At 39.2% G+C, this 13,061-nt stretch overlaps 1 protein-coding gene across 3 annotated transcripts in view; it reads left to right on the top strand.

The window, feature by feature from the left end:
• Window positions 1-8: 8 nt before the first annotated feature.
• Window positions 9-13,061, top strand: part of ABCG5 (ATP binding cassette subfamily G member 5) — a 34,986-nt gene continuing 21,933 nt past the window's right edge. For 2 of the 3 annotated variants that reach the window (XM_027641562.1, XM_027641561.1), the window contains exons 1-11: window positions 9-181; window positions 754-875; window positions 1,318-1,454; window positions 1,662-1,760; window positions 2,717-2,849; window positions 4,221-4,360; window positions 5,345-5,474; window positions 7,820-8,033; window positions 8,301-8,506; window positions 9,349-9,487; window positions 12,749-12,934. In XM_027641562.1, coding sequence (XP_027497363.1) covers window positions 39-181; window positions 754-875; window positions 1,318-1,454; window positions 1,662-1,760; window positions 2,717-2,849; window positions 4,221-4,360; window positions 5,345-5,474; window positions 7,820-8,033; window positions 8,301-8,506; window positions 9,349-9,487; window positions 12,749-12,934 — 1,649 coding nt within the window. In that variant the 5' untranslated portion in view covers window positions 9-38. Of the gene's footprint in view, window positions 182-410; window positions 673-753; window positions 876-1,317; window positions 1,455-1,661; window positions 1,761-2,716; window positions 2,850-4,220; window positions 4,361-5,344; window positions 5,475-7,819; window positions 8,034-8,300; window positions 8,507-9,348; window positions 9,488-12,748; window positions 12,935-13,061 lie in introns of those variants that run through there. The other variant, XM_027641563.1, reaches the window with a different exon arrangement.

The following is a 13,061-nucleotide window of genomic DNA, read 5'->3' as shown; positions in this document are numbered from 1 at the left end:
CACCAGGCACCTGGCCAGAGGCTTGAGGAAAGGAGGCTATGGAGCCCCAGCACCTGAGGATGTCGGGCAGAGTGTCTCCTGCCCTGGAAAAGAGCAGCAGCATTGGGCAGACAGGCGAGACGAAAGCTGGGGCACAGCCGTCCAACAGCATCAGTGTCCAGGGTGTCTCCTACACCATCAGGTAGGGCTGGGGAGGGCAGTACGGAGGGCCCCTGCCTGCCAAGAGCTGCTCCAACCCCAGGGACTGTGGGAAGCGGGGCTGGCACTGGCCGTCTGTGGGTTTGGCTTCAGCTCAGTCCAGGAGGAGAGATGTTTCCAGGCTGCCCACCTCATGACACTGGGCCGTCTGCGCGGCCCGAGGGAGGCACAGCCAGCCTGTCCTCTGGAGGGCTAACCCATTCTCCTTCAGATGTCTCTGAAGGACATGTGTTAGAGGAGATTTCCAAAGATCGTGCGCTTTCCCACTGCCTGTCTTACTGCTGCTAGAAGGATAACATAGGCTCTGAGTAAAGGACCAGGTGGATTAGTGGCTGGCAGACACCGTCAGCAAATAAAGCCACAGTTCATATTTGCCTCTTTGGTTGTAGTCCAAAAACTTCTTTGCAATTATTCTGAGAAATCTGTTCAGACCTCATTTTATCTTCCAGATAATGCTGAAATGGTTTATAGCAGGTAGCTATAAACCATTCACTTGCTTTATGCTAGATTTTAAAATATTCTCTATTTAATTTTTATTGATGTTTGTTTTCCAAGAGAGCGTGTTGGCCCATGGTGGAACTTTTCTTTGTATTGTAAAAAATGGACCCGGCAAATACTTAAGGATGTTTCGTTTCACATAGAGAGTGGCCAGATTATGGGGATTTTAGGAAATTCTGGTAAGTTGTTCCAGAACCTTGAAAGAAATAATATTGGAGTTAATACTGGTTACTTTCATAGTGATATGAATGTGACTGAGATCTGTGTTTTAAATAATGAAATTGCAGCTGATTTAACTTCTGCTTTGTAAAACTGTGGTGCTTGGTTTTCAGAGTTCAATCTTCTGTCATCTAACTAACAATTATAACTTCAGTAACAGATAAGGTTACTTCTAAAGTCAAACGTTCCATGCAAAGTGTGAATTTGTGTGAATTAAATGCTAACTTACATTCCCAGTTTCCTATTTTTCCTCTTAACTAGCTGCATATTCAGGACTATTATTTTAATGTTATTGAGAAAAAAAACCTTACTTCTTTTCATATGTCTCCATTCAAATCAAGCTACCACTCTTGGAATCATAACATTCATCTCATCACATGATTAATTTCTTCTGTTTGAAAGGATCTGGGAAAACAACACTTCTGGATGCAATATCAGGAAGACTGACATATAAAGACAACTTCTTTGGTGAAGTGTATGTGAATGGACGTCAGCTGAGGAAGGAACAGTTTAGAGATTGCTTCTCTTATGTACCACAGGTTGATGTCTAAATTTATTTTTTGTGTACTGTGCTTCCTTTCATGTAAAGAAAGTTCCTCGTGTAATGGAGTAATGTAGTCTGACTGTGATTATACTAGTAAATTTGGGACAAATCAGTTTGTATTAATTAAACTTGCATGACGAGGGACAAGATATTAAATTACTACAGAACTAACTGCTTCTTTTTCTTCACTTTTTTTTTTCAGAGTGACACTTTGTTAAGCTTTCTCACCGTACAAGAGTCTTTGACATACACAGCTTTGCTAACTCTTAAGAAATGCTCCAACAACTTCATCAAAAAGAAGGTCTGTATTTTATCGTCTTCCTCCAGAAAGGTAGACATGATGTCATGTAATGCTTTCACCAGCAGCACTTTCCATCCATGGCTGTGTTTTATGTTTATGGTGTTTTGTAATTCTCATTCTGCAAATGGGGAGAAATGCTCCTGCTGAGGAGTAGGACCCAAGCTCTCTGGTGCTCCCCACCTTTGCAAGGGGCTTGTGCTGACACCCCAGGGAATTACCATTATGCTGGTACAAAACCCTCCACCCAAAGCTGCAGCAGTTACTGCTGCAGGAGATGCTGATGTTGGTATTGAGGTCAGTTCCCCTTTCCTAGCTGGTAAACCCAGTTCTCTGGGGTGTTTAGGGCCATGTGTGCTGGCAAGACCCATGGACAGCAGAAGTGATTTTGACACTATTCTGGCTCCTGTAGGACATCTCTCATCAACCAGAACAGCTCCAAAAAGCACTGGTCTACTAAGCCCCCTACAAGCTATTTTCTTGATAAAATAGGTTTGTTTCAGATTTATTTAAAGGACTCTTTTGAAAGTAAAAATTGGATATTCCTGACCAAAGGCTCTTGTTCTCTGTCTCTTCTCTTCACTGATCTTCCACTCAGTATTTTATGGATGGATATGCCTTCCCGCTCCCCAATTTTGGAAGCCAGACTAGCACATTATGCTTCATACCTTGAATTCTAGTCCCACCTCTGAACTCTTCATCTCTTAATGTCAACTGAAGCAAAAATTTACTAATTTCAGAATACATGAAACTAAAATTTTAAAAGATAATTTAAATAATATATTAAAAATAATCAAATAGAAATGAGGCCATATACCTTCCAACTAGAATGGAGCAAGCAGGATATTGGGAAAGCTATATTTTAAAATTATGTCTTTTTCTTCCCTGCTTTTTACCATTGCACACAGGTATCTGAGTTGGACTATGTTTAGTCTATTAAAATCGTAATTATTTTTCAGGTAGATGCAGTCATGACTGAGCTGAGTCTCAGCCACATGGCTGACAAAATAATTGGAAGCCATAATATCGGAGGAATCTCTGGGGGTGAGAGGCGTCGGGTTTCAGTTGCAGCCCAGCTATTACAAGATCCCAGTAAGTACCACTGCACGGATTTTTAAAATAAAGCTGTGTAACTTTGTGCTCCTACCATAGGCTTCCATAAACCACTTTAAAATACAAAAGCATTACATCCTGTAATTCAGCAAAAGCTACTGTTGTAATAACAGAAAAGGATAGAATAGTAACGGAGGTCTACCATTAATCTGTTAGCTGATCTTGGAAAGCAGACAATGAAAAAGTCTTGGGGATTGAGCATAGGTTTAGACTTGCATTTATCCATTTTAAGTCTTTCTCAGCTCTCTCTTCCCAAATGTTGGTTGTGGCCCATTAATTTATAGGTTTTGAGCACATTAGAGCCATATATATGCAAACACTGAGCCTTGCAGTGGAGTCCCTCCCTGCCAGTGAGCTATGTATGCATGAGCAACACGTATGTTCCAGAGCAAAAAAATTCTACTGAGTGAAAATGAAAGCAGAATGACTATAGAAGGATTATCCATGGGGAAAAATCACTGTAAATTTAGTCAATTTTGAGATAGTTTCTTGAATTTGCCAGAATCTTATGGAGTAAATGTACAGCAGGCATTTGTTGGATGCTTGAATTTTTGTAGCAATGCAGATATGCTAGAACTCCATATCAGGCAGCAAGGAGCACTTAAATAGGAAAATAAGATGTATCACTGCTTCTTATGACTCCTGGGGAGTTCATTGGGTGTAGTTATTGCTCAGTAAGTCACTAAACTCTATAGTAACCACTATAGTAATTCTGTGTAGATAAACCTATAGTGAAAGTTTTTCTCCCTTCTTACCCTGATCAAGGTTGGACTGCCCTCTTCTGTGCTATGTCTCATCTATATAAAAATAATGGATTTGACTATAAGTTTTTCCTTTCCATGTGCAATAAAATAATGAAGAAAATGCAGTAATCCCCTCCAGCTCCCATCTAGGGAATTACAAATGCTGTATTTTAACAACTCTTGGTTTGTTCATGATAAATTCTGTGTGTATATATAGATTTAATTCAGATTATAACTTCTTGCTAATTTTTCAGTTATATTTACATTTGCATACATGCTGAAATTTATCATTATTGTTCTTAGAAGCAGATGTATACATCAATTCTATTTTGGTAATTTTCAGATTTTACCTGAATTTAGAAAAAATTGATTATGCTTTGATCCTGCAGTAGTTTTTTATGTCCTCATTCCTGGTCATTGTAACTGAACCACTGGAACTAACTTAAACTGGAAGATCACATGATGGTGATCTATGCATATTCTGCTTTACGTGTGGAACTTCACATGTAAAGTAATTTCTATATTATTTACTTCTTTTAAAGGCAGAAGCTGTAGGACTTTCTCCTCATTTACCTGAATTTTAAAGCTATTCCTTGTCATTTGACAGAGGTTATGCTACTTGATGAGCCAACAACAGGGCTGGACTGCCTGACTGCAAACCAGCTGGTCTTGCTTCTCTCAGAGCTTGCACACAGAGACAGGATTGTGATTCTTACAATTCATCAGCCTCGCTCAGAACTCTTCAGGGTAAATGATATCTACTCACTATTGGCTTTTTTTTTAATACCTAGGTTCTTTTCAGGACAGAAGTACAAGATCCAGTATAGTTACCTCCATAGGGTCTCCTCCCTCCCCTCGCATAAATACAGGCTTGTCTTGAACTTTACAGCTCTGGCCTTCGGCCAGTCACAGGGCACTTTGGGACACATATTGCCCTGTGAAAACACTATGCACACTAACTGTGTGCCTAACCTTTGTGTTATACAACTACCCAAATCAAAATCACTGGGAGAAGCCATGTCAAGGGATGTGGGTACACCCTGGTCGTGTGGTGGGGCTGGCCTGCCTTGCAGGGCTTGTGCTGTGGAGAATGTTTCTCCCTTTCCATCACTGTTTCTTGCTTTGCTCTTCTGACACATCCACCACCTCCATGTGAATGCAAGAAACCTCTTCCCTGGCTGACTGAATGGAAGTGGTTGTGGAGCCAGAGGGGAGCAACCGTGCTTTTCTGGACTGAAAGCAGTCCTGGTGCCTTGAGAACATGGATTGATCATAGCTGGTGGGAACCTTGCCCTGGCAAATGTTCATCCAAAGAGCAGTGCTGTTGAAGCCCTTAAGCACTTCAGGATAATCTTGCCAACAATTTGGGGATTTTACAGACTGCAGCTATTAAGCGCCAAAGGAGGTCATCAGTAAGTGAAAGTGCATTAGAAGTGAAGTCATAAAGCCCCAGCACCTATTTCTGTTTGTGGATTACCTCTGTGTGCTGCTGTTGCTGACAGATTTGAGAAGCACTAGTTTTACAAGCTTAAAGATGTGTCATTTTACATAACTGCCAAAAGCGGTGAAAGAAAGGACAAACTTCCTTTGAGGGAAATATACTAAGGAAGTTTGAATGTATTAAAATTATTTTTCCTGTCAAAGCATTTCTATTACCAAGACAGTAGCTGTACTCAAGAATTAATGCATTTCTCAGTACTTATTGCTAATATATTAATTTGTCTCTGACAGTTATTTGACAAAATAGCCATCATGAGCTTTGGAGAAATGGTTTTCTGTGGGAACCCTATGGAAATGATCACATTTTTTAGTGACTGTGGCTATTCTTGTCCTGAACAATCAAACCCTTTTGACTACTATGGTAAGTTTGTCTAAGTTGTTTTAGTAAAACAATTTGTTTTACTCACCAAATTAATGTTTTTCCAGAGGTAGAAATGTGTTTGAATTCTTCCCCAACTCTGTAATTATGTTCAACTCAAAGAGAGGGCTAGGCTGACTCCATAGAATGGCCAAGTTTGCAGTAGGCCTGAAACACAGCAGAAAGGAGTAAACTACCAATAGAAAAGGAATCTCAACTTCCAAAACCTGTGGATTCCTGATGGCATTTCTCTATGGCTGTTCACTGGATGTTGGAAAAAGAGTTTGATCCCAAAACTGTGGGAAGTCCCATGCCCTTATGGACTCTGTGATGCCAAGCAATAGGAAACAGTTGTTGTGTGGAGGAAAGGATGTAGAATAAAAATGGGATGACTTGAGGCATCAGTTTCCAGGGATTCTGAGTTTGAGGTCTCCCAAAGTTTGGGGAGTTGCTAATACCAGGGTGAACTACTGGAACAGAGCATATGGATGCGTCAGGAGTAGATGATAGCAAGTTGCTGGCATAAGCTGAAGAGTACTGTTTTACCAATTAAGGATGAAAAAAAGAGTCAGTATGAGACTTGGAAATGAGGCTTGGTTTTGCTGCAGGACATCCATGTGCTTGCTACATACTGGTACACATTTGAAGAGAATGTGTACGTGTTTGTGTGTGTGCATTTATGTGTACACATATACATACACGTATATAACTCTCTTGCTAAAGCTTATTTCTGACAGTACCAGCTGAGCACTAACCAGGGAATTTGACCAATCCAAAAAGCTGCATTCAGAGGAGGCAGTGTTTTCCTGTTGTCTAGATGGCATCCTAAACTCAGTGAGAAGAGAGGATGGTTGTTGACATAAAGCTAAATGGGATGAAGCTGAAAATACTGATATGACAGTGAGGATAATTTTGCCTTCATGAATTTGAATAGTCTTGAAAAGCATAGATGATTTGAGATTTAGACCCACTTTTAAAAATGCTTGGTGAAGAGAGTACTGCATTCTTCGAATGTCAACCTTTGAATGTGACAAGAAAGGGAAAAAATACAGTTTAGAGCAAAGAATCATCAGAATATTTAGTCTTTGGAAAATTGGTAGTTTATATTTTTTGTGCAATTTGATGTGAACGAAGGGACAGATTCTGATATCATTTACACCAGCAGAGGAAAATATATCCTATGTATTGAGTGTGGATTATATTATTGAACTATCACATGTATTTATTAAAAAAATATTAATGCATGGTAGACAATAGCTATTTGGTCTTGTTAGTTGTCGGTACTGTAATTCTTTTAAAGCACACCTGGTTGCCATTTATTTCCTGTGTCACTTCCAGCAAGTCACACTGGCCAAATTTTAAAAAGTGTTTGTGTGTTTCAGATGTTCATATTTGCAAAACTGAAGACTTCGTTTTGGATATGAATACCATTAAAGACAATTCTGATAAATTCCAGCTTTCAGAACACCAGGGAAATGTTAATAAGCTTAGTTCAGGTTCTGAGAACAGATCAAGAATCTTGGACAAGGTCTCCTTTTCTCTTGTTGAATTTGTATTTTCAAGTTGAACAAACATTGCAACACTGAAATCTAAGGATGAGAGAAACCTTGGGAATAAATAAACAATGAAGATATCTTACCAGATGTAGAAGAGTAATTTAAAATTCCGTAAGAACAAATATTCCTGAGAACAACAATCCAGTTTTTGAAACCTTAGCTAATTCATTGCTATTAGGGAAAAGGGAAATTTTGAGGGCATTTTAGCACAATTGCTGAATCTGCATTTGTGAACATAGGACATAGAACACACAAAGTTCCCATCTGCCAGTGAAAGAATTACTGGTGTTAGGAATATGTTTAGGTGGATTTACTCTGTGAAGTATCTACCTTTCCTAAGTTCCATGGCAGTCAGTAATATTTCCTTCAGCTTGGGCTGAGCCTGCTTGGGGAATTTTGCCTGCTGAACATCCTCTAACTTCATATTAAAAGACAAGCATGTCTGCAAAGGACGTAGGTGAAGCCCAACAATGCAGTTACAGCTTTGTGCTCTGCAGGGAGAAGGCTAAAGGTCTGACCAGCACACCACTCAGGCCTTGCATTTCCAGATCAAGGCCTTGAACTGCAGGGTCCTACAGAGGCCACGAAACACAGATTTGTTGTGGCTGCACAGTAATTAATTCGTGCTGCACCTAACAGAAGGGAGGAGTAAAAGAAACCTTGAATAATTTCAATGGATGTTTTCTTCTTTGCAGATTTTAGGATGGAGGTAAAGATAAATTAGTTGCAAGGGGAGAAAGATAGGAAGGGAAAGTGATGTGTATATATAGTAAAAGCTTTGTAAATTTACAGTGGATCTGACATCTGTGGACACCCGAAGCAAGGAACGTGAACTCGAAACCTACAGTAGGGTTCAGGAAATTGTATCATCCTACAAAAACTCGGAGATTTTCAGCAAAGTACTGACAACCATTGAAAAAACAAAGTATATGAAAGACCTGCCACCCATACCACTTAAAAATAAAGACTCACCCAGTACCTTTTACAAAATATGGGTTCTTTTACGGTAAGACTTTTTTTCCCCTTTTTTTGAAGAATTGTTTCTTCTTTTCTACTAATCTTTCAGGTCCCATCCACACTTCCCCCCTCCCCCATATATAAATACACTTTCTTGGTTGTTTTCATCTCCCACTATACTTGTCCCTGTCTTTTTTAATGTATTAACTTTTTGTGGGCACTGTCTGTATAACATTTTTTCAAAGCTAAATACTCTACCAACATGTGATCAGTCGTAGCTAACAAGTCTATTGTTGCTGTTTTGTTTCATTGTCAGGAGGACAACAAGGAACTTCTCCAGAGACAAGACAGGCATCATCATGCGTCTCCTCCAGAATCTGTTGTTTGGCTTGTTTATAGCCTTTTTCCTTCTTAGACTAAAGAATGACCTGGTAAAAGGAGCTGTGCAGGACCGCGTGGGGTTTGTCTACCAGTGCGTGAGTGCCCCGCCCTACACAGGGATGCTCAATGCTGTTGCCCTTTGTGAGTTTCTGTCCTGTGTTATGTGCAGCAGCAGGTATTGCTGCCACCATCTCATAAATAGGAAAACATATTTTTTTGAAGATAGTAGTTTAAAGGATCTTTATGGTTTTAGGCAATGTCAGAGTTAGTAGAGAAGCACAGAATTCAATGGAATTCAAAGGAATATGCCTTGGTCCCTGCCTCTCCCTTTTACAGCTGGCCTGTGCATGGAAGGTTTATTCTAAATTGTGCAAAAGACCTTAATTTGCCTCTGTGTAGCATTATAAAGACAGGACAAAGTCTTCGTCTAGTTAACATCCTAAGTGAGATCTAAACCAAACACATGGAAAGGATGGAAGTACAGAACTGCTTTGACAACAATTAACCATAATAGGGTTTATGAGCATTATGTGATGATTAGGCTTTTTTAGAGGGTGTTTCTCTTACAACTGCCATACTGAGAGCAACAGTAGTTTCTATTTACAGCCCTAAAAATTGCTCTACTCATGTAGAGAACATACACTGCTGATTTCATCACGTTGAAACAGAGTACCTCGATGAATTATCCAGTGACAATGGAATTTCTCATGTCTTTAATTTGTATGTGGAAAAAAGATAAGGCTGTCCTGCACGCTACCAAGTTAGGCCTCTTTCATTAGCTTTACCAATCATTAGGCTTTACAATATGAAGGGAGCACATTGACATTTATAGTGGGGAAAAATTGATCAGAGTGGTTGAGGCTGAATGTTTCTGATGTATTCTCAAGCTTGTCTCTGTGCAAGAAGAGCTAGTTTTGCTAGCAACAAGTCTTGCTCTTTCTATTTAATGGTAATTTAATTTATTTCTTGTATATTTAATCCAGTCACACCTTTACGTGCTATCAGCGACCAAGAAAGCAAAGATGGCTTGTATAAGAAGTGGCATATGCTTTTAGCTTATATAGTACATTTCCTGCCCTTCAGTGTTATCAGCGTGGCAATTTTCAGCGTCTTTATATACTGGTAAGCACCTCTACTGTCTGTTGGATTGTCATTTTCTTTTTGTTACCAGTTTCAATTACCATGTCAGCAACAGGCCTCCTGGCATGGCTTCCTGCTATTGTCTCTCAGAATGATTACAGAGAAAACTTAAGGAAAAATGACACAAATTTAGCTCTGCTCTTTCAGGCAGAGTTAAAAACACTTTCAGAGTAAGTAAGTTACCAGTTCTCTAGGTAACTCAGAAAGTTTTAATGGACCTGGGACAGTTATCATTCTTGTGTCATAGTGAAAGCAGGAAGTGTCATTTTGCATCCCATTTAGAAAAATAGGAAATAAAAGGAAAAAAAAGAAGTGAGAAAGTCAACCACAGGTATCTGACAGTAACAAAACTTCATATTTCCTGGGATATATACGGTTTAGCTACAGCATATGAAAGTGATAAAATCTGGATCCTTCTCTTACACCCTTCAGAAAAAGGCACCCTAATGGATTTCTGATAAGTGGGAGCAAATGTTTGATTACAAAGCTTCCCTTTTTTCCCCCCAGTGCATTAATTTCATTGCCTCATTGTGAAGTAGTATCACCCTCAGAATGGGGTGATGAGATGGTTCATCTGCTTGTTACCTTATCTGTCATATAGGTCTGCTCTTCACTTCTGTTCAGTCGATTTCTCACCTGTAACCAAATAGCGAAGTACTAAAGACCAATTTCTGCCCTCCAAAATTTTTCTTTTCTCATTATGAAAGGAGAGATGTCTAGTGCACTAAAGTTTGTTTTCCTGGGACAGTTGCAATCACATGGCAGTCTACACTAAAATATATAAAAATGATGAGCAGGCCTTGTTTGAAAACATGGGATCACATTCTCTGGTTAGCTGTTGGAAAATGTAAGTGGATAGACCCTTGTAAAGGAACTGAAGTGCAAGAGCTATTGTGCTGTAGCTGTGCATGCTAGTGCTCTTCCTCTGCTATAAGACGCCCTTAGGCAATTTGAAAATGGATGGAGTACAACTGCACCAAATCACTTGGACAACTGAATCAGAACTTCTGCACAGGGACCTAGTCTGCCATGGGAATTTTGCAATAGCTTTTTCCCCCCTCATATATTAAAACTCAGGAAAAAAAAAAAAAGACTATTCTTATCTTCCTTCTGATCTGTACTAGGTAGTGAGAGGAAGTGCTTGCTCAGCATTTACCTAATCCTTTTCATTTGGGATCTCAATAACTGTCAGCTCCTAGAGGGAAAGACAAAAAGCCCTGAGAGGAAGATTTGTGCTCCTCCAGATGTGAGAACTTGCATGTATGGATAGGTTTTTTTCATAGTCTGATATTAATATTAAAGTTAGCCACCTTTCCTTTTGTCCCCTTAGCTACCTGGGCTTTTATTTCTGCAAACTGTCAGTGCTGCCTGCTTCAGGCAGGGCTCTCCGAGAAGTCTTTTTCTCACAAGCAAGCAGAAATTACTCTTCCTCCCACTGAGTGCTGTGCTAACCTTCTGTTTGTGACTGCTAGTAAGCTGGTGGCTGAGAAAACAGCCATTTAGGAAGCACCTTTTCAGGCCCAGTGACATGCTCACTCCTTAACAAACAGGAAATTCTTATGGGCAGAGACTTTGCCCTTGTGCTTTAGCGGCATCAAACACAACCAACAATAAATAGTGTGGTTCCAGTTAATGGATAATATTTGCAGATATTAGCCACCACATATCTTTCATATATTGTGGTTATTTGGAAGCCATTGGTGATGTGTCAAAGTGATTTCACAGTGCTCTTAGACCTCTTAGGGCAAGCGGTTTCTCTGTGAAATTTTGAGAGTTGTATCTGTGCAGGACTAAACTTTCCTGGATGGACTAACTTTTTGAGAGGCTTTAACAGACTATGGCATGTGTTCCTACGAGTCATTTCTCACAGAGTTTGTTTTTGTAGGGTCAGGCAGTTGGGTCAGACAGACCCAAACTCTTACCTGATCAGACACAAGGCAGGTCTGGCCGAGATCGGATAGAGCCTCTTTTACAATCAAGTGAATGTACTGTGTGTATGCAGATTTTCCTAGCTAAAGATACCTCTGGGAAATGTTCTGACAGTTCACATCATGCTACTATTCTATTACTGTAATATTCTTTCTTTGAGCTGGGTTTTTTTATTCTCTCTTAGGCTTCTGTTCTATCCATACCGCAGATTTAGTAGTCTGTATCTACATAGCTCTGTGTAAAGTATTAAAGCATCTCAGAGAAGGTGATACTTTTACTCTGGGACTTGGAAAGCTGTTTCTTCTGCATCAATTTGTGCTTAAAGGTTGTTAAATACCTGCTAGCTCGTTGAGTGTTTAATACTTGAAGAGTTAATGTTCATCTATCTGTTTATAAGTTATTCTGGTGTTACGACAAACACTACAGGAAAGCCTGGGAGAAACCTAATACTTCTATTTTAAGACCTTATTCAAACATGGTGGATAAAAAAAAGTTACAGGGCCTTGCACTGAGCAACAGGAAAATAAAATTAAATATGGAATTACTGCTTGTTAGCTAAGCAAAACATGCAGTCTGCACCTGGTGTAAGGCAATTTTGGTATGACATATTTTGGAAAAAGAGTATTATGTCACTGTGTAATAAAAGGTTTTGTCATCTGTCATATACACTATGAGGCTGAATTGAGCTTACCAAGCAATTACTGGCCTTTTTAAACTTTTTAATCTTTAGTACAGATTGAGAGGACTCTTTCCCTTTGCTTAGAAAGGGAAAAACTGGAAACAGCATGTTCTATTAAGGAGTGCAGAAGTATGGAGGAAATTGCAATTATACGAATTACATGGGTAGCCTTCCTTTTAATTGACTATATCTGTATTTACATTTGCAGGCACAGTATCAGAAGTGCAAAATCCCATCTGTTAATTATCTGCATAAAAATGCTCCTTAACTATGTGACTTACATGAATAACTCTCATTGCAAAGACTCTAAAAGGAGAAGGATGTTAATTTAAGAAATTGTAAAAGCCATGGTGGTTGTCTTGAAAAAACATGAGGTTCTACAACAGTTAAGTCTTTGCATAACCCTCTTTAATCTAGTTGGAGGAAACCTAATATATCTGCACTTACATCACAATATTAAGTGCATGTCCTTTATGTTAAGATTCCAAACAACAAATTAAGGGTTAAGGCATAAACTGTTCACTTAAGGAGCTGTAACTGGAAAAAAAACCAAAACAGAGACAAAAATACTAAACTTTCCAAGTTTAGTACACAAACCTTGGTTTTTAAATGGTTTTTTGCTCATTTTTGTACAGGACTATAGGGTTGTATCCTGATGCTTCCAGATTTGGAATTTTCTTTGCTGCTGTTCTAGCGTCTCATATAATTGGTGAGCTACTAACACTAATTATACTTGGCATGGTTCAAAACCCAAATATAGTCCAAAGTGGAGTGGTGCTACTTAATTCAGCTGGTGTGATAGCGGGAACAGGACTAGTAAGGTAAGAAAAAACTTATTTTGTTATAGTGTTAGTGTTAAAATGAACTACCTAAAGAAGAGTTTTCTGAACACTCTGTATTGCAGAAGTCCAATAATGCACAGGTAGTAATGGAAAGCAAGTGCAACTG

The sequence above is a fragment of the Corapipo altera genome, unplaced genomic scaffold (assembly GCF_003945725.1).
Source record: "Corapipo altera isolate COAL_440 unplaced genomic scaffold, ASM394572v1 48b, whole genome shotgun sequence".
Taxonomy (NCBI): domain Eukaryota; kingdom Metazoa; phylum Chordata; class Aves; order Passeriformes; family Pipridae; genus Corapipo; species Corapipo altera.
Note: the sequence above shows the minus strand (reverse complement) of the source record. Positions and strands in the feature narration are given on the sequence as shown.